The 20205-nt window shown below is 43.4% G+C and overlaps 2 protein-coding genes across 7 annotated transcripts; both read right to left on the bottom strand.

Moving 5' to 3' along the window:
• Positions 1 to 645: 645 nt before the first annotated feature.
• LOC115736918 (homeobox-leucine zipper protein HAT4-like) lies at positions 646 to 17777 on the bottom strand. Of its 3 annotated transcripts, XM_048285401.1 has the most exons (5): positions 17760 to 17777; positions 2256 to 2561; positions 1831 to 2153; positions 1532 to 1611; positions 646 to 1184 (listed from the first exon to the last, which is right to left on the bottom strand). In XM_048285401.1, exons 2-5 carry the CDS (start codon positions 2398 to 2400, stop codon positions 869 to 871), a joined length of 864 nt encoding a protein of 287 aa, XP_048141358.1. In that variant the 5' UTR covers positions 2401 to 2561; positions 17760 to 17777; the 3' UTR covers positions 646 to 868. The 3 variants fall into 3 exon arrangements, with proteins under 3 accessions (XP_048141358.1, XP_030524670.1, XP_048141357.1); XM_030668810.2 differs by lacking the exon at positions 17760 to 17777 and having other exon boundaries at positions 2256 to 2625; XM_048285400.1 differs by lacking the exons at positions 1532 to 1611; positions 17760 to 17777 and having other exon boundaries at positions 2256 to 2631.
• LOC115737093 (homeobox protein Hox-A3-like) lies at positions 16157 to 17753 on the bottom strand. 4 transcript variants are annotated; one of them, XM_030669069.2, is made up of 4 exons: positions 16990 to 17753; positions 16816 to 16887; positions 16649 to 16697; positions 16157 to 16604 (listed from the first exon to the last, which is right to left on the bottom strand). In XM_030669069.2, the coding sequence occupies exons 1-3, from the start codon at positions 17650 to 17652 to the stop codon at positions 16692 to 16694; spliced, it is 741 nt and encodes a 246-aa protein (XP_030524929.1). In that variant the 5' UTR covers positions 17653 to 17753; the 3' UTR covers positions 16157 to 16604; positions 16649 to 16691. The 4 variants fall into 4 exon arrangements, with proteins under 4 accessions (XP_030524929.1, XP_048141360.1, XP_048141361.1 ...); XM_048285403.1 differs by having other exon boundaries at positions 16157 to 16562; XM_048285404.1 differs by having other exon boundaries at positions 16157 to 16549.
• Positions 17778 to 20205: the final 2428 nt, after the last annotated feature.

Genomic DNA, 20205 nt, shown 5'->3' with positions numbered 1-20205 from the left:
GCTACCCGGTGATCTCTAATTTGAGGGAAGAGAACGGTGGAATTTTTATTTTTTTTCCTGTTCCTCATCGTTTGTTTCCGATAAGTTCGCCAGACATAAAGGGACGTGTCGGCCAGAAGAAGCTGGTTGATAAGATTGTCGGGCGGAGACAAAGGCAAGGAACATGAAATTCTGCAAACCCTTAATGGTAGGACAAAAGCCATTTTCGAGCCACCACAAAGGAAAATATTTTGAGAAATCTGCTGTGATTCGGACAGCTTTCCCGATCGCGCCCTTCACAGATTCATAAAGTCGTCGCGACCCTTTTTTAGATGCAGCAGCAAGTTCTGCTCCGATGTTGCGACGACAATTCCATGAACCAACCCCCACCTTGAAAATTGATCTCCTCCTAAAAGACCAGCATCCTGGACTAGAGTCGCCGCGAGAATTTTGATTCTCGGACGAAAGCCCAAGGACCGAAAATGGTGTGAAAAAACTACCAGCTATGCCAATCTTTGCACGTCTCGGGTCAGACGAATATGGCGTAAAGCGAAGATTTTGTTTTTCCTTACAGTCGGCCAAGTCGGAACGAATTTGTCGTCGCCACACACTCGAGTCAAGATTCAGATCTGAACCCAGCGAGAGAGAGAGAGAGTGGGGACAAGATTTAAAGGAGAGAGAGAGGGTCAAGTATACCACAAAACATCACATGAAGACCCCACCATATCCCAATCCCAACCACCATATCTTTCGAGTTTGCTCGGTCGGTCGGTCGGTCCCATGTTTTTTTACCGTTCTTCACATACTTCTAGGCTCATCGCCATAACTGCCATCTCCTAAAAAGGCTTGAGGACATCTTCTCGAGTCGACCTAAAAATGTCCTCCTCGGCTACCGCCCTCCCCGGATCTCGCGTCCTGGGCCGGCCCGCGCGGCCCATGGGATCATAGGCACGGGCTCCCGGTGGTGGTCGGAGGGCCTGGAGCCGCCGGCGGCGGAGGAAGAGATGGGCGGCGGCCCGAGGCGCTCGCAGGAGGGGCACATGGTGAGGGTGGTGGGAGGGGGCATGCGCATGTAGAACTGAGGGGAGAGCTTGAGGGCGCGCAGCTCCTGGACCTCCTTCTGCAGCCGCCGGTTCTCCTCCGTCAGGTTCTCGCAGCACCTCTTCAGGAACTCGCAGTCTATCTCCGTCTGCTTCAACTTGGTCCTGCCCAAAAATACATTCCCAATTCCCCGATCAGCAAATCTGTGTTTCAGTGTGGATCAATCAAATGCCGCACACCCCCATTTAATGGTTCTGCAAATCTGCTCTTTACTAAGGAGATAAACACACTTACTGAGGAAATTAACGAAAATTATTGATTATACGCTGAAAAGAGTAGCGTTATCAACCCCATTTAAAATATTTACCAACCCCGTCAAAAAAGAAGAAGATGATCCCATTATTCCAAGATCGCGAGTACTTATGTTATGCGCAATAATATTCAAGAAATGTTTTTGATCGATACGAGAAGTAAAGTGGTGATGAAAAAAATCGGTTTTTTCTCTTCTCACCGTGCTCTGCGGTTCTGAAACCAGACTTCAACTTGTCTGGGTCGCAGGCCTAGCTGCTTAGCCAACGCCAGCTTTTGCTTCTGATCCAACAAAACGAAAAACACCCGTCAATCACAGCCTCAATTACCCCCCGAATAGCCCCTTCAAAAGCAGAAAAGGAAGAAAGACGAAAAGTCGGATTCATCATTTTCTTGGCACTTTCCCTCGTTTTCTCAGCAACCGAACACCGCCCTTTTACTGACTGCCCTCCCCAAAAATAAAAAACCCAAAACGCGCGTGGGGAAATGCGAAAATCTTACGGGATTGAGAGTGTTGTGCTCTCGGAAGCTCTCCTCCAAGACGGCCGACTGATCCTTGGACAGCCTCAGCTTCTTCCTCGAGTTCTCCCCGTCCTCCTCGTCGCTGCCTCCGCCGCCGCGGCTACAGTCCCTCTCCGCCTCATTGTCCTCGCCCCCGCTGACCATCTCCCTCTCGCCCCTCTTCCCGCTGACGCTCGAGATCGTGCTGTTCGGCGACGACGCCCCCGCCTCCTCCTGCTCCTCGCAGTCCGCCGTCGACGGCGGCGGACGGTTCACGTCGATGCCCCGCAGGAACGGCCGCGCCTCCGCCTCCGAGATCCGATCTGCATGCGAGACGTTCGGTCAGAAACTTACGAAACGAAGAAAGTTCCCCCCCTTTTCCCCTCTGTGAGATCTGTCCAGACATAGAGAAGAAGACCACCCACCTAACGAAGCGAAGGTCTCGCGCTCGCGCTGAGAGTGCTTGTGGAGGCTGAAGCCGAAAGGGGAGAGCCCGAGCTGGGAAGCCTGACTGCTGTGAGGGTAGCTCAAGCTCAGAGACAAGCCCAGATCGTCCTTCTCCACCCCCATGTTTCCTCGATTTCTTCTCCGTCTCCTTCTCCAGGCAAAACAGAGAACACCCACGAGAAGTCGGAATAAAAAGAAACCTTCCCTTCGAGGGGATTTTGCTCCCTCTGAGGCTGAAAGATTGCAGATTTCGTCCTTTTTCCTGGGGGGTGTGTGCGTAAGTTCAGAGAGATAGAGAGAGCGAGAGAGCAACTGTAGAGAGAGAACGGGTCTTGATGGGTGTGAAGGAGAGTGGTGGATGTAGGTTTTATATAGAAGAAGGAGAAGAAGAAGGTGGAGAGATGTCAAGGAGAGCGGTGCGTAAGTTGAACCATGACTACTTGTCAGGGACATCCTCAAACCTTAAATAAATAACTAAATAATAAAATAAAATCCTCAACTCTGTTCAGTTTGTCCTGTTTCGACTTTTCGCAAGCTTTTTCGTTTTTCCCAAGTTTGACCTTGACCACAGTTAAAAACTTTGAAGTGGCAAATGGTCCTAATGATCTGCCATTATTTACACCGCAGGCATGTACAATTTTAACCGAGCTTCGGACATGTCCTCTTGCTAAGCGAATTGTTTACATAGAGAATTGTTACTTGATCCGCAAGATTTAGATAGCTAATACCTTACGTTGATTGTGCACACAAAACCCACATGTCGAATATAAAATCAATTTCGATTAGCCGAGCAACCGCCGATTCAATCATTTGCGTACGTTTTTTTTTCCCTTCTAGTCAACAGTTGGTATCTACGTCATCGCGTGCGACGACACTGAATCTGAATAATCACGAACGGTTGTCGAGGAATAAAAACGTGCGTGAACCGGCGTGTCCGATCGAAACGCAAAAAAAGTGAACAAATGTCTCGCGGGGACTCCTGGAGATATTTTTACTCACAGTTAGCAGAAAATGTGAAAATCATTGGGCAAATTGAGCATCTCTAAGCTTTGGAAAATAGATTGCTCGATCGAGGAAAATCATATGGATCGGTCAATCGGATTGGATTCGCTCATGAGATGATTCTCGTAGATTTCTCGCATAATCTCCAAACCCCCCCCCCCAAAATGCTAATGCACATAGTAACAAAATCGACCAAATCTCAACAGAATTAATGATTCTAACATGGAATGTGAGCTAAAATCTTAAATGAACACTCACCTATACAAAATCCCCCTCAATTAAAGAACCCGTATCTGATATAACCACGTGAAAATCCAAAAATTGCCCCCGCTTGTAATAATGCTGTGGGGGCCCACTCTCCATATGATCACTAGGTGCTAAATGACCGAAACACAATCGGACGGCCGATATCGGATTTAGGCAATTATGGGGCCCACCTTATGGTTCTTGCTCCATTATTAGGGGCAAAAAGCCAGACCAGTTGAGCTAGAGAGAGGAGAGAGAGGATCGTCGAACGGGGGGCACGGTGGGATCTATGATAGGAAAAATTATTGAAAATTATCAAAAAAAAAAATTCGCGCATTTTCACATCTTTCACTGTCGATTTTCCCAAGAGGGGTTTTGCTTGGACAAAGGTTGTCACTTTCCTAATCTTCCGTTACGAAGTTTCTTCGCACGAGATTCGCTCCGGCGCGTGGGGCTCACCACACTGCAATCAAAGCCCCGGAGTTAATTTATGCAAACCGAATAGGAAAAAGAGCCGGAGTGATACTCGGATTCAGGGCATATTCAGAGTAGTTTGTATCGTACTTTTTGCTGATCTGTTTTTTTTTTCTTAGTATAGACGTAAATTTGGAACTTCCCAAATTAAAAAACAAATTTTGGCATGCCTATTTTTCGATCCGAAAAAAAAGGGGGTGGGACTATGGCTTTCCTTGATTCATTCTCGTGAGTCTTTATCCTTAATATGACTAGTTTGCATAAAAAAAAACAAATGGGCTCAACCCCGTTTGACATAAGCGGTGGGGAAACAGCCTGTGAATTCAAGAACATCATGTTTATGCTTTTTAACGAGGTTTGTCTGGTGGGTAACGGATTTCGAACCGTCCTCACTCGCGCTTCCTTTGCGAGAAGCTCTCGCTGTCATCTTCGAAAGAACGATGTACCCCGTGGATAACAGTTGCCACGTGACACATCTTCAGTGCGTTTAAATTTTTGCGAGGGTGTAAAATCGCAAGTTGCATTCGAATTTTCGCTTTTTGATTCGTGAAATTGATGAGTCCCGGGTGGGGCGAGGGAGAGTGGAGCTCATCCGAGAGGGGAAGGCGCGTGAGAGAGGGAGAGAGAGAGAGAGGACTTTATGTGGAAACGAGAGAAGCGTGGTTAAGGAAGCGAGTTTAGGTCACGTTGGATGGGCTGGCTCACGTGGACCGGCATGTCGTGCTGGAGGACACGTGCTCCCTCACGCCCCACGAGCCCCGCCCCCCACACCCCGCACGTGGGGGCCCCACGATCACATTTTCCCCCATCGCCTGTCACCCTGTCCCCCTCTTGACCCGACACTCCACTTCATCGCAATCATTTGACGGAACCCCTCCCCACTTTCCCACCTCGTCCCCCCCCAACCCCTTCCCCGGGGCCCGCTCTCCCATCCATGCGCGTGGCGTCCACGCTCCCGGTCGATGCGGCCTGAGCCGTCGGATGTGTTCGCGTGGTGCTCCGTGCAGAGCTCGGGCCGTGGGATCCCGCCAGGGACATGTGCGAAGATGGACAACGTAAATGATATCCGCTATCTTTTTCCCTTCCGGGTTTTCATGGGAATTCGTCCTACGTTGCCCTGGCTCAGTTACGTTTTTACCCCTGGATCGAAAGGGGAATTACTCGCCCGATCGGCCATAATGATGAGATGCTCCTGTAGTGGCCACACTGTCCAACGCCCTGTCGGTCCATTTTGAACATGAGTTGTGCACGATCACCCTTCCTTTCATGATCCACAATCATGAGCCAAAAATAATGGGCAGGCGGCTGGGCATGATTTCATGATAGGATTCAGATTGGTAGGAACCGATCAAGGTTTGGTAGGAATCAATCGAGGTTTAAGAGCATGCACGGTAGCTTTTAAATTTTAAAAATTGGGAAGCGGATCTCAATGAGCAGGTTCGAGTGAAACTTCGAACAAGTTTTTGTATTTTTCTTGTTGTACATATTCGCGCGATCCTGCGACATTTCATGGTATTTGATGATGAGTGTTTAATCCGAAATCACTAGCCGAACTTTTCTTTTCATGCGATTTCCATGATCGATGCTTTTACTTCGTTAGCATTTCATTTTTTTGTCGGTCTAAATATGAGTTATGATCATTAGATTATAACAGCAAACGGTGACCGTTAAAATTAATGATTCACAACAATCGTTCAATTAAGAATACGAAAGAAATATTAGTAGATCTTGGAACTTGTGGAACCTTCCAAAAAATGGGAGAATGGATCCCAACGAGTAGGTTATATGTTTAGGTGGAACATGATTCGACTATGAGACCATTCGCCCTTAATAAGGTCTTGTTATTGTCTTCGATTCCTCGTGGCACTAAAAAAGAAAGAAAAAAGTTACATAGAGTCTCTTGCAACCAATAACTATTGATTTTTCGAGCCTCTTTTACTAATTTCACGCCCCCAAAAGGAAACTCAGCTTATAAATCTTTTGGTTAACGACCAAGGGGATCCTAGACCGATTGTAAAGGATCAGTAAGTTATGTTCATCTTTTTCGATGTGGCGAAAGATAAAGTCCGCTAATGTTAGGGTTCAGAGATTTTGAGATACCACAATTGCTTCAAAATTGCTGACAATAGATTATCCCTAATGGCTTCGAACATGAAAGATCGGTTGTCCCGTGGATTGTGGATTTAGTTTACCAATCAAGGATAGGGATATTTGTGACTAAAAATTAATTTTTGAGTGTTTTTGTCACAAGAGCACTAATTTGAGTTTTTTTCGTGGTTTAATCCTTTTTAAAGATGAAAAGAATAAGGGAGACATTGAGATTGGTAAGTTGAGAATTCTTTAGAAAATTAGGTCGTATATTTAGGCTTAATACCCTAAAAAACCTCAAATTTCGTATCTTATCTCAATTCTCCTTTTATCTCATAAAAACCTCGAACTTTAGATCCAGTCCCAATTTTATCCAAAAATTTTTCGTGCCACAAAAAAATCCCAACTTTAGGTCATGCCCTATGGTAGATGACGAATTTCATACTCAATGAGGGGAGAGCCGAAGCTAGGGGAGCAAATGGGATTAGATAAACTCGGGTGATAAACTAAGAGAGTCGATTAGGTAGTATATAATGAAGATTCCCCTATCCTTTCTAGAAGCCTTACAAAAGCTAGTTGGTGAGAGATCACCGAGTCGGGAACAGCCAACGGGGCCCGGGTACATATTCACCGCGGCATGCCGATCCGCGATTACTAGCAATTTCAACTTCATGTTCTCAAGTTTCCTAACACCGGATATTCCGTATTCCTCAACCAAGGAATAGAGGGACAAGAAAGAACGTGTGCCGGCCCTTAGGCATCCCAATTCTACTCTAAATTTTCTTGTCCCATGAAAAACTCGAAATTTTAGGTGTTATCCCAATTTTACCATCCGATCACAATTTTACGCTAAAACTTTCCCAATCTCGTAAAAAAATCACAAACTTTTAGCCGAGTCACAAATGTTCCACCTCCAAAAATTTTCGTGGACTACCGAGAAGTGGAAAACTCTCAAGCACAAGCTATTCGAGCGTCCCGAGCGCGAGCTCTCTGATTGCGAGAGATGGAATATTCCCAAGCACTAGAGATCGAAGAATGAGTGCAAAACCACCGAGGGCCCTTTTGACGAAGGATTAATGGAAGCGGATTTATGACCTAAGTAAAAGTGGTGATCTTTTATGAGAGAAAAAAAATTGAGAAAAATTGAAACTAGACCTAAAGATCGGATTTTTTTACGAGACAAAAAAGATTGGGGTAGAATTGTTCTTGGACCTAAAATTAATGATTTTTTACAAAAAAAATATATAATAAAAATCTAAACTGAACCTAAAGTTGTGAGTTTTTTATACGAGGAAAAAAACAATTTAGAGTAGAACTGGACTTGCACCTAGAGTTGGAAGTTTTTTACAAGACAAAAGATAAAATTGGGTATGAGCTAAAGTTTAAGGTTTTTTTTAGAATATCAGGCTCCATGTATATATGCAAGAATACGAGTATTTTGCTAAAAAAAGATGCGAATCTCTCGTATTGATATCCTATCATATCTTTTTTTTTTTCCTTCTCAATACAGATCTCATGTTGCTCAGTTTTACCAAAATGATCTTCTATTTTAGTTTAATATCATGAGATTAAATTGCTTTACTCAAAGATCATTCCTTTTTATGGTCGAAAAAAAAAACAGAATGATCTTTGAGTAGCAGGATTTCTCGCCAAAATGGGGGTGAAATAGATTCACTTATCGCACCCAATTCTTCTCGTCATTTACCTTTTCATCTTTACTTTCTATCTTGTCTCGATCCCTAATTTTTCATGCAATTGATTTGACGAAAACAAATCATCATTTGACTGACCAGCTTCATTGGAATCATACAAAATAGTAGGAATTCGTGGTAAAGAGAGACAAAGCAATTATTGACATTACACAGTTTCCTACGTTTTCTTTTGCAACAACAGCCGCCCTATTCTCTGTCTCCTGTCTTCTTAGATTCTATTATCAATACCTGGGCTAGGCCTAGCCTAGGGAATAAAATAAATTATTACTATGAAAAATAAAAAGCAAGCTGCTAATGATAATTATTTGCATAGTTAATAAACTAATCCAACCCCCCATAATTAAAGGGCAATCCTTTGATCTTCAATTATCAGCGTGATTAAGCCGCCTCCTTTGCTGTTCTCTCACGGCCAAGAGGAAGAAAAGAAGATGAAGAAAAAACAAAAGCAAAAAATTTCTTGCACTTTCCTGAAAATCAGGAACTGCTCCAACAATTAAAAAGCGTTCTTGGTTCGGTAGCGATTCTAATGCAGGACATGTTTATCTTACCAAACCCACCCAGCTTATGATCAACTCGAATTTGTCTCGAGTAATCACAGCTCGATGGATATCATTGTTCATCCATCCTCGAGTTGATATCGAGCTCTTTTCCTCGTCGTTTTCGTCCAAACTTTCATAATTGGCAGTGAGAACGCGCAGAGAGAACCCCGAGAGATCGACACTGCATCGGGGGGGTTGGTTTCGGAGTAGATTCTCGCATTTGCGTGTCCAACTGCATTAACGTGCCGACCGTAAGTTAAAAGGGTTTCGTGAGCGGCCGTTAAAGAGCCAAATAAAGAAAGAACAGGATGTTCTTATGTCTTTCTCTTTTAGTAGGGTAGTCTCTGGGCACGATCAATACGATATCTGCCCCCGCACCCCAAAAAAAAAAAAAATCGTTGCTTTCTTGGAAAGATGGAGGGGGGGTTAAAAAAATTTAGAAAATGGCAAAAGATGGGGAAAATCGAAACGACGACGGAAAAGGGAGGGCCAAAAAAGTCAAATAGAATGAGAAAAAGAGGGAAGCGACAGGACATGATGATGCACTAATTATTGCGACAGTGGGGGGGACATGATGTCGGGTGATGATTGATTGTCCCCACGCACGCGTGTTAGCTGTCCCACGTGTCTCCCCGCCCCCAATAATTTCCCCCAATTTATCAAATTTCTCTTCTTTAATTTTCCTTTTTTTTTTTTCTTCATTTGCCTTTTTAAGGACGGGCGAGTGAGTTTTGGCTAATCTTTTTCTTTACGTGCGAATGCAAAAACCTGCTTGATCCGACGTTGCTTCCCAATACAATATTTCCATATGATAATTTCGTCTCAACTCGTGCCGAATCGGCCCGAACATTAAGGCAAAAAAAAAAAAAATTTGACACGATGGACTTTTTCATTTTGGAAATCTATCATTGACATCTTCATTTCCAAATAAAATAAATTTAATGATTGCCTTGGGGGCACTCGTTGAAACATAAAACACTCGTCCGGCTATGACATTCTATCTCGGATAAAGTCCTCCGTCCCGTATAGTTTTGTGCTGTATATTTATGTTCCACTCGGCCTACTCATCGAAAGCGGCGACAATCCAATGCATTTGAACGTAAGTTGGTTTTGCTTATCTCGAGATTTATGAAGTTCTTAAAATGGTATCCTAATTACCCAATTTCAATCGAGGCCACAATAATAATAATTATTATTATTATCATTAACCTTCAATTATGAGTGGGTCAAAAGTTACTTACAAATTCTCATCCGATCCGATCGGGGATTCCTATTGCCCCCCACACGACATCCTATGTCGTGTGAGCAGCACGTGAGCTCGCCGGTTTTAGGGGGAGGGGGCTCGGTCCCCTTGTCAACTTTTGGCTTCCGAAATTACCTTCCTACCCCTATCGTCGATGAGTGAATCTCCACGATGGATTCCTATAAAGACATGAATGAAATCCTCTCACTCACTCGCTCTCACCTATCCCATTTTTAAGTTTTAATTATCGATTTTCAGTTTCTTGAAAAACATCGATTTGGTTGCGATATTGTTAACAAAGGGTGATATCATCGGCTTATCAAGAAAAAGTAATAATCACAACAAATTCGTGACGACCCGATAACTATAAGAAAGATATGGATAAATTGCAAAATGATCGATTGATCCCGTTTTGCAACTAAATTAAAAGGTGACGAGACGGCTCTCGGCAGAACGCCGAGTATGGACAATATATCTGGCGTTCCATACAATTCTCGATAATTGAAAAGTGGAAAATCAATTACTCTTGAATTTTGAAATGCAACAACCTTCATCTAAAAAAAATTTGTTTATTTACCGATACATAGTGCATCATGAAAAGGGAAAAAAATATGTAAAGATGAGACATCACGTAGTGGTGGTGCACGGACTTTTGTTTCGAGCTTCTCGATCTAACTCGTTTCCGACACCCAAAAAATAATAATAATAATAATCTAACTTGTAATTTTCTGATTTTTTAATTTGTGGATCCTACGTGGCTCATCATTCTCAATGCGACCCGACCCGGACAGCGAAGCACACGTGCGCACTCCATCTCTCTCCCTCCACCCACACGAACGCTTTCGGTCAAAGCTTCTTTCTTTGCATCTTTGCTAGATCCAGTCAACGGTCAAGGCCCACCCAGCCTTTTGCCACTTCGTCTCCACCTGGTTTTTTTTTTAATTAATTAATTTTATGAGTTGGTTTTTTCATTCTTTTTATTATTTACGCGAAGAAATATGAAGACAGATTTTAGAAAAATAAGATGGTTCTGGGACCTTCCCCTCCTCACCTTCGAGACCGGCGTAGCCGGTAGCCCCACGTTGGGAAGGGAATTAAGGTGGGCATGATCGCAATCTCCTGCTAAATTACCTATTATCTTAATCCGACAGCTTAATCATTATTGGGACGAGAGAGAGAGAGCGCGCGTGCCCACGATTAGCGTGGAATTTCTTGCAAAGATTTATACCACGGGAAAGACGTTAGATATTATTTCTTAATGTACCCTTTGATGCGAATGCAATTGCAATCGCGAGGGGGAGAAAAAGAATGCACTCATTGGTTACTTCTAATTTTATTTTCTCCTTAGAATTGACTTCACAATAGAGATCACAATCTCAACAGAGGCGGACGTGGTCTATGATCATACCGGCATTAATTCGATTTGTTGTGTTAAAGGCGTTGGTCGATGTAGATCAGTTTTGAAGTATCGGTCATGCGAATCGTGTCGGAAATTAACGAATTTGAATCACGAACTTTTCCGAGGATTTTCTGTCTAACGGCTGTGCTAAGAATATTTCCTCAACAACATCCGTGGGTTGAATTGAGAAAAGGGGAAAAGGGCGGGCGTGCACTTGCCCGAATAATCGTGGGGGCCGTCGGATCTGCCCATGTGACCGGCCGAGCTAGTCACCATGTGAATTTGTTTGGGCAGCAACAAATCCATGCTTAAGGTCCTCATTTACATATAATTAATTAATCGACTCCGAGTTAATTTTATACGGACCACACGTGTGGCATACCGATGCATAATAGCGTCAAGGCTACATATATATATATATATATATATATATATATATGTGGCATTCTTATTGATTATAAAACAAAACGAAGTTAAAATACCCTAGATAATGGGGTTACACGTGCGGACACGAGGGCGTTTCTCGCTGGATGTGCTCTATCTATTGATTAAAAATTTCTCTCGATTTAAATGACATCGCAATCACAAAAATGGAAGTCGAATTCGAGAATCGAGAGGGTCGAAATCAATTTAAGATCAGTAACTAGTGATCTAAATATAGTGCCTCACTAATCTTTTCTAAATATTTGTCGAGTGAGGTCCTTATCTAGGTTCAAATTCTCACCAAAGCCAAGTGGGTCAATAATTGGCTTAATTATCATCACAATCCAGTTAAGGGAAGAATAATCAGTCTGGCATATCATGTTTACATTATTTGCAATGATTCATTCATTCCAGAAAGCACGTGGACAATGAATAATCTGTCTGGGGACATCATGATCAGAGCTTTACTTCTTGCCCAATCACATCATTTAATTTATGGGGTGAGTGGTTGCAATTCCGCATAGATTTCGCCTAAAATCTGAAGCTTATCCATCGGAACAGATTTCTCATTTTTTGAAACCTGTAATCCGCCCCGCATACCCTAGAACCCGCCATGTCACAAGTACTATGGTCGATTTCAAGTTTAACATGTATTCTTAGTGGAACAATTGCGGTGAATCATTACTTCTAATAATGACTATTTGCTGCTACAATCGAAAGATCACAATTCATAGTCAAACACATGGATAAACATAAACATTAAGAAAGAAAAAGTCTTGATCATAAATTTATTTGAAAAAGGAAACTCGGACTAGTGGTTCCATATTACATAATTATTATCGGTTCATTGAATGCCGTAAGATCCTGCAAAGACACATATCAAGAAAAACACAAAAATTTGTTACGGATTATAGGTTACATATTTCGGGTACCACCAATCCATTGGAACAAGTTCTCCTAATTTTTAAAACCTATAACCTATCTTGCATACATCGAAATTTGGAACGTGACCGGTTTCCCTATCGGTTTGATTTCAAGTTCTACTTGAAATCATACTCACCCCTAATTTAGTCACATATTATACGCAGATATGAATGGAACATGCAGGAACATCCGTCGAATTTTCGCAGGCTTTGATGCCTCGTTTGGTTTATTGCGGAATCCGAATTTGGAAAAAAATAATTCGATTTCGAACGAATTAGGATTCCTCGAAATATGTGGAATCGGATTACCTATGATTGGTATCGGCATTCCACTTCCACATTTTTATGACTGCAAGACTACCAAAAACCTTCTTTCATTACCAACGGCCGCCGCTGCCGATCATTATTGGCTTGCCACCGATCACAGCAGTCGCAATGATTGCTTGTCCCCGATTTCAGTATTCCCCCAGAAGGCCAAAACTTTTTGTTTTGTGTTTTTCGGTCATCCGAACAAAGGAAAGAGAACTTTACTTCCAGAAAGGATATGATTCGGAAAGGAAATCAATTTGAAGACTCCTTATTCGTGAAACGGAACAAGACCTTAATCTGTAGACAGAAATATTCACCAACGTGGTCCACCTCCCATGTAATATTGTCCAAGGGTTAAGCACAACTTTTATCTTCTAAATGTCAAGCAAGGACAACGCCGGCGTCATTAACTAATCTAAGGGTTTAGCGAGAGCGATTGGCCGTAGGATTTGATTGTACAAGTCGATAAGGTTAAAGGAGTACTTGATTAAACAACATAACAGTTAGGAGATAAAAAAATGTATTGAAACGCAAAAGAAAAAGAAACCCTAAATCTGATAATGTTAGTTATGACGGATAAATGAAGCATTTTATTGCACAAATCAAGAACATCAGAGGACTTGAAAGAGCGAAATGAAATTTAGAGGACCGAATCACCGAAATCGAGAACGCTGGCGAACTTGATCGCACAAAACAAAAGTTAGAGGGCCAAGCCGCGTAAAAACTGAAAACCAGGGGACTAAAACCGCACTCAAAACCAATTTTCCCAACTTATGGAAGGAGGAGTTCTCGGGAACTTCCAGTTCAGCGATCCCGTTTTACCGATCGAGAAACCTTGCGCTTAGAAGCATGACTGTGTTCTACGACAGTTTTTCTCCTTAAGAAAGAACTCGACATGTACAAAACAGTGAGAAAAAAACGACAACGACATGTACAAAACAGTGAGAAAAAACGACAAAATGGACGTGCCCAGAATCTATGTTCCTTTGAGAATCCTCAAATGAAAAGGAGGAAAAGGCTGTGGTTTTGGGAATGGAGGCTGGTTCTCTTGGGCCGAAGTGGAATTGGCTATGGTAAGTGCGGTTATAGTCCGACAATCTAGGAAAATTCACGTCGGACGGATTAATTTGGGCCGGCCCAACACGACAGGGACTTGTTATTCTGAATTGGACCGGAGCCTACTGGGGTGGGTTAAGCTTCCTCTGCTTGTGTAACCACGTGAACAGACTTGAAAGGCTACGGGTGAAGTGCAAGGGTCTTCTTGATTTAAGTATCAACCCTAAACACCTCCAAATTTCATCCACCACCGGCACGAATGGACCAACGGTAAACACCCACATGTGCATTCTCGATGGTCTGGAGATCCTTCTGCCAACGATTTTGCCCTGCTCTTCGATTTCTTTAGCGAGCTCCCCCGCCTCAACAGTGCGCGTGGTGCCCTACCGACTGGTCTGGAGATCACAGCGACGGTCCTGTTGACTTTGAATTGCGAGGTTCACGACGGGACCTCATCTACTTCGTCTTCGGGGTTCAACAAAGAAGCTCCACATGACGCCCATCTTCAAGTAATTCCGAGGTACATGATAGATGCGTAGACTCGCCTTGACTTGCACTTCTTACAAGGTTACTATGTTAAGGGGCATAATCAAATCGCGTTGATTTACTACTAAGCCAGACTCAAAAATGATTATGCGTTGACCCAGATCAAGTTCGACATATTTAATGGTCCAATTTAAACTCCACTATTGAAGGCTCTAAATAGTTGAGACATCGACGGTCAGAGAGCTATTAAGTTCTTTACTTGTGTGGGCATCCAAAGTTCCAACTCTAATCCTCCAATCCGACATCATTGCTGCTGCAGCAGGAGGAAGCCGAAATCTCACCCAATTCCGAATAGAGGAATTTCAGTTTCTGTTCAAAAATGTCTCCCGGAGCCACCAAAACCGAAATAAATGACAGACATCTCGCCGACAAGAAAATGTACTTAATTTCGTCAACAAGATCTGAGGGCGCCCAATTGAAAAAGGATTTTTATTTCTCCCACATAGCAATCGATTAAGATATAGATCAAAGATCAGGTCGAAATCGGACATTACATCTGGGGAAACCTATAGTCCAACGATATATGCAGCATGTAGATCTCCAGCTAAATAATCAGATGAATTGTTCAGCAATCAGGTGGGCATGCCATAACCGATTCAGATAAGCGGATGCGAAGTTTATGCATGGAGGTAGCGCATGGTGAAGATGAGACAAACAATCATCTATCTTATAGATAACAAAATGGGCATTCATATCTACGGGGAAATTGTTCATGAACCTGCATTTGCCTCTGAGGGAAATGTCCCGCTGCAAGCAACTGCTCTGAAAACATAGTCGAGGCGGCTGAACCAGGGTTCATGCTCGAAGACAGTCTTAACATTCAAGAACAGTTCTAGCAAAACCAGCTACAGTTCAACTCTTCATGGACGTAATCAAGACGCCACACATGATGGATCTACTCCAGCAGGATAAGGACCTTAAGAGAAACTTATGGCCTCAAAAGGCATCATGACACGAGAATGCACCGGAACGAGAGACTGAAAGAAAACTGCCCTCCCTAGAGCCAGCAAATAAGCTAAGATCCTGAAGTTCATCACTATTCCCAAGCATGGCCATTGGTTGCTCAATAAGCTCCAAATCTAAAACAACCGATATTAAGCAAACCCAGGCAAAAGGAAATACAAATATATGCCTTCCAACAAAACAGAATCAGATTACTTAGATAAATTCCTAAACTGAAAGAGATTGAACCAAAACAATGGAAGTTGAAAAGTGCTTTTGTATTTATATTTTCCTAAGGGTGTGTTTTTCAGCAAAAGAAAAAGCTTCAATACAGTGTCGTGCACGTGAATGAATCCACACCCATGACTTAACTCATTTGCGATCATCAACATGGTATTTCCAATATCAAATAAGTATAGGACAGAGCTGAAAGAGGTCAAAACAGCAAAGAGTGCCTTAATATCATTAGGTGGCCATCATAACTACCAATAGATTCTGAAAGATGGCAAAACTATTGGCAAAAGTCAAAGAGAGTTTCTGCAGGTTAGTGAACCTCAGGAATTAAATCTAAGTGAATTGTGCAAAAGAGAATGCCTCATAGATGTCTAAAGATTTATTCCGAAAGCCTAAGGCGACAATCTGATGAGCAGCACCTCTGATAACAATAGAACCTCAGACAAGAAATCTCCTAACCATTTTAAAGCACGTGAAGAACATTGACAGATGGGAGATTATTCAATTTTGTGATGGACACTTCTAAATACGAAAATGATCACCTAATTCATGTATGCAAGACAGATAATAAGTCCACCGGCCTATACATATGGATGACAACAATCAAATTGTGATGGGTCTGCATTGCCCAAGGAAGTCAAATGCAGTAAGCGCGGACGGGGTTTTTGTTTCCCAACTACACCTTGCTACTCTGCTTTGTTCTGTCAGTACACATACGTGTAGCCATACGAAGAAGCCCGTAGAGGATTTTTATCTATTCAACCAATATAGTATCTCCAAACACAAACAAAGGGAGATCATAATGGACAAAGCATACTATAAATTACCCAAAATAAGCTCTGCCGATTCTTCCTCAGCCCCTATTTTCACATTTACATGTGCTACTTGCAATCGCTGAACAATTACTAAACCAAACTTCTTTACCCAGAAAACACCTAGTAGGAAAAATAAATTTAGATAGACAAACAAAAAAATTGAACAATAACTTCGTCCCTTCCCCTAATTTGATACTTTTCCCATTCCTGTAACAACTAACCATGTTTCACCTCTAGTTGATGTGTGAAAGCGCCCGATGCTCAAGAGCCTCCACAGGCTTTCAAGCGTCACGACTTCTGGCTCTGGAACACCTTCTATCTCTGCAATATACGCCTTCATGTATCAAAAAGTTCTCAGGGCAAAGACACCAAAGATCTCCAGAACATGACAATTTGGTTGAGAGAGGGAGAAAGAGAGACCTCCAGCTCAGGAAATGGGCAACATATCCTCCCTCAGCGCCAACTATCTCTGCACAAATGAGAACTCAAACTTCGTTGGCGAAACCAAATAGGCCACAAAACATATTTAGACTTTCAAACATGACAATTTCATACAGAGACAGTAACATTTCTGGGGAGAGAGAGACCTTGGCCGGAGCTTCGGCCACACGGTAAGCATCTGCTGTGAGCCCCACCAACCATAAACCCGGAAAAACAATCTGCAAGCAAAAACCAAACGAAACAGAAAGAGAATTCCAGTAGTTCAGCTATGACACAAATTCATCGTACGAAAGAGAATGGATATCCCACACGGAACATACATCAAGCTGCTTCTGCTCGTTCTTGGGCCTCTTCCTAGGCCTCCGGGCAGGCCTCGACCCCGTCATGACGAATATGTCCTCCTCGATCTCCTCCTTCGACAGCGATAACCAGAACCTCCTCTTCTCCTTCCTCTCTCCCTCCTCCGCGAAGCCTCGCAACCGCACGGATTTCGGCTGCTGCTGCGCGTAATCCTCCTTGTCCCCGCCGAACGCACCGTACGCGGCGTCGCGAAACGACTCGCCGTCCCTTAACGAAAGAGGAGGAGGATTCACCGCCCTCCTCGGCCTCAGATTCCACGGCCTCCGCGCCGCCTCGGCCTCCTCCGCCTTACCGTCCTCGCTCGCGCCGCCCCCGGCCGCGCGATTCCGATGCTCCCCCTCCGGGGGCGGGAGCCGCTCGGAGGGCGCGAGGTGGCGGCTAGGGCTGCGAGAGGGGCGTGATCCGACGCGCGGCGGCCTCGACTCGGGGTCGGAGTCGTCGGGAGGCGGCGGAGGAGGAGGGGAGTCGCCGGAGGCGGGAGGGAGGCGGCGGTTACGGTGGTGGTGGGGGTGGGGGTGGGGGTGGCCGGAGGAGGAGGAGGAGGTGGCCCCGCCCCAGCTGAGGAAACCAGCGAGGGAGAAGTTGTGGAGCGGCTGCTGCGACTTCACCGGCGCCGTCGCCATAGCTGAGAGACAGGGCTTTGGCGGCGGTCCCAGCGAGAATGCCGCCGAGAGCGTACGCAACTGGAGCGCCAATATGCGCCTCGCTGAGAGTGCAGATGAAGAATCAAGTGAGAGAGAGAGAGAGAGAGAGAGAGAGAGAGAGAGAGAGAGGTGGTCTGTTGGAGGAAGACGAAGAAGAAGAAGAAGAAGCAGAAGAATGGGAGAGAGATTGTGAAACGAAGGGTTATATATTGCGTTGATTGTGTGTGTGTATGGGGAGAGGTAGTTTTGGGTGTTTGGTTTCACATCACCTCCGACGTACTTTGACGTTATTGCCCCTCCCAATTCCTTCGCCCCCCCTCCCTCCATCGGCGTGCTTGGACCATGAAGGGCTCGAGCCTCGAGAGACGGTCGACGACGACGATCACAATTAGCTGCTGGCTCCGAGTCCGTACTACGATTGGGGTCCGCCGATCGCACCTTGAAAACACTTGTTAAGCATATACAAAGAGCAGGGCGTTAGCGATCGCCGCACGCGTATTTTGCATTTTTGAAAATATCTTCTTCTTTTTTTCGGATAATACCTAAAGTGTACTTATTTTCTCAAATAATGATTTGAAATAATTTTTTTTTTTAAATAAGAGTCTAAAATGGCCATGATTGTTTGAAAGAATGACCTAACCTCCACAACCGGCTATTTACTTCGACCGGCCAATGACATTTTAGTTCTAAGACAAATTTAACCTAAATTTTAGTTAAATTTATTTATTTTTTTTAAAAACTAAATGTTAAAAAACAATACAAGGAAGGGGCAACAACAACGGTGGGATGTCGGCGAGGGCAAGCTTGAACTAATGAGAGGGTCACGATCCTCTCTCGATGTTGGCGAGTGACAGGCCCTTGCCTCCGGTAAACCTACCTTGACGAGTTGCCAACGACCCACCAGCCATCGCCGTCGGTGGAGCGATAATCCCAGCCCTCCCACCCGAGATTTTGTGTGTGTGTGTGTGTGTGTGTGTGTGTGTGTGTTTTATTAAAATTTTTAGCTTTTCTCTGCTTTTTTGATTTCGTATTTTTGTAGATTTTTTTATTTTTAACTTGATTTAATTTAGATTTTGTGCAAAATTAGGATTCCGATCAAAACTACGTCGTTTCGGTTCTTTGGTTAACCTTAGCGTCACGTGGCAAGCCACATAGGAGAGATAAACCATTGTAAAAAAAAATCACATGAACATTTTTCGTTAGTCAAATTGGGTGAAATTAGCAAAAAAACGAGTCTTGGGCGAGGGCTCGCTTGTGGTATTCGAGAGAGGCCTCGCCCGGCCCTCTCTAGGCACCATTCGTTCTTGGCCAATGCCTAAGACTGGCCACCACAAAAAAGAAAGAAAAAAAAAACATAAAAAGAAAACAAAAAGAAAAAAAAAAAGTAAACGAGGAATGTTGACCAACCGGTGAGGTCAAGCTATTTTTTGAGTCTAACATTTCCATTCGATGCCTTTGTTTAAAATAAAGCCTACTTTAAGTCATTATTTGAGAAAATTACTGTACTTCAAACCATTATTTGAAATAATGTCTATTTTATGAATTATGATTTATTTGAGAAAACGAGAGCTCAAATGAGAGCAAGTGCCATATTTGAACTTTTCTCTTTATTACTTTAGCTTAAGTTTGCCTCGAGAGATGAAGCACGTATGTTTCACTAGTATTTACCCTCCTTTAGCTTAGAAGAATGACAGTTACTTTATGCGAAGACAGCAACCGTAATCTTTTTCTTTCCAGGAGGCGGTGAATATTCTCTATGTGTTTTACATCTAAGGAATTCCAAATTCCGAACGAGCCTTAAACAAAGCAGTTTAAGAACTTACTTAAGTCCGGATCGGTATTTGCCCTCTTTTAGCTTGGAAGAATAACAATTGCTTTATGCGAAGACAGCAAGCCAAGAGTTTGCTCATACTAGGCCATCGACGAGCGAAAATTGGACTCGCTTCCTGTGACAAGAGAAAATCTTTCGCCGCATCCGTTTGTTTTGCGGAAAATAAATAACTTGAAATATTTTTTCTTGCTAAAAGCGATCGTTAATATTGGTTGAAACAATTAGCCAATGAGAAATGTTCACAATATCATAAATAGTTTATATGTAAACATTTCCATGGACAATGAAATTATTTTTCATTTATTCATTTTTTTTAGTGATAAAAAGCAATTATTTTTAGGAAACTGTTATTCAACTCATTCTTTGCGAAACAAACCTGACTTAGCTCTCCAGGAGAAAGTGTCTAGGAAATTTTGGAACGAGTGGAATAAGATTGGCAAAGTAGTCTAGTCATCAATAGAGGCGCGCATTCAATCGGTTCAACTTGGGAACCGAATCAAATGTGCCCTTCTTGACCGGTTCAAAGTCGGTTTGGATCTCAATTTCAAATGTTTTGAACCGACCATAACCGGTTCGATTCCCAGTTTCTACCTAGCAACCTTACGAGGCCGCTTCTACCCCGAAACACGTATTGAACCGGGACTAAAAGCCAAGTTCTCTCTATTGCGCTGTTACCGTCGCCTCTATCACTCGTGAATATC

Source organism: Rhodamnia argentea, chromosome 9 (assembly GCF_020921035.1).
Source record: "Rhodamnia argentea isolate NSW1041297 chromosome 9, ASM2092103v1, whole genome shotgun sequence".
In the NCBI taxonomy this organism is placed as follows: domain Eukaryota; kingdom Viridiplantae; phylum Streptophyta; class Magnoliopsida; order Myrtales; family Myrtaceae; genus Rhodamnia; species Rhodamnia argentea.
Note: the sequence above shows the minus strand (reverse complement) of the source record. Positions and strands in the feature narration are given on the sequence as shown.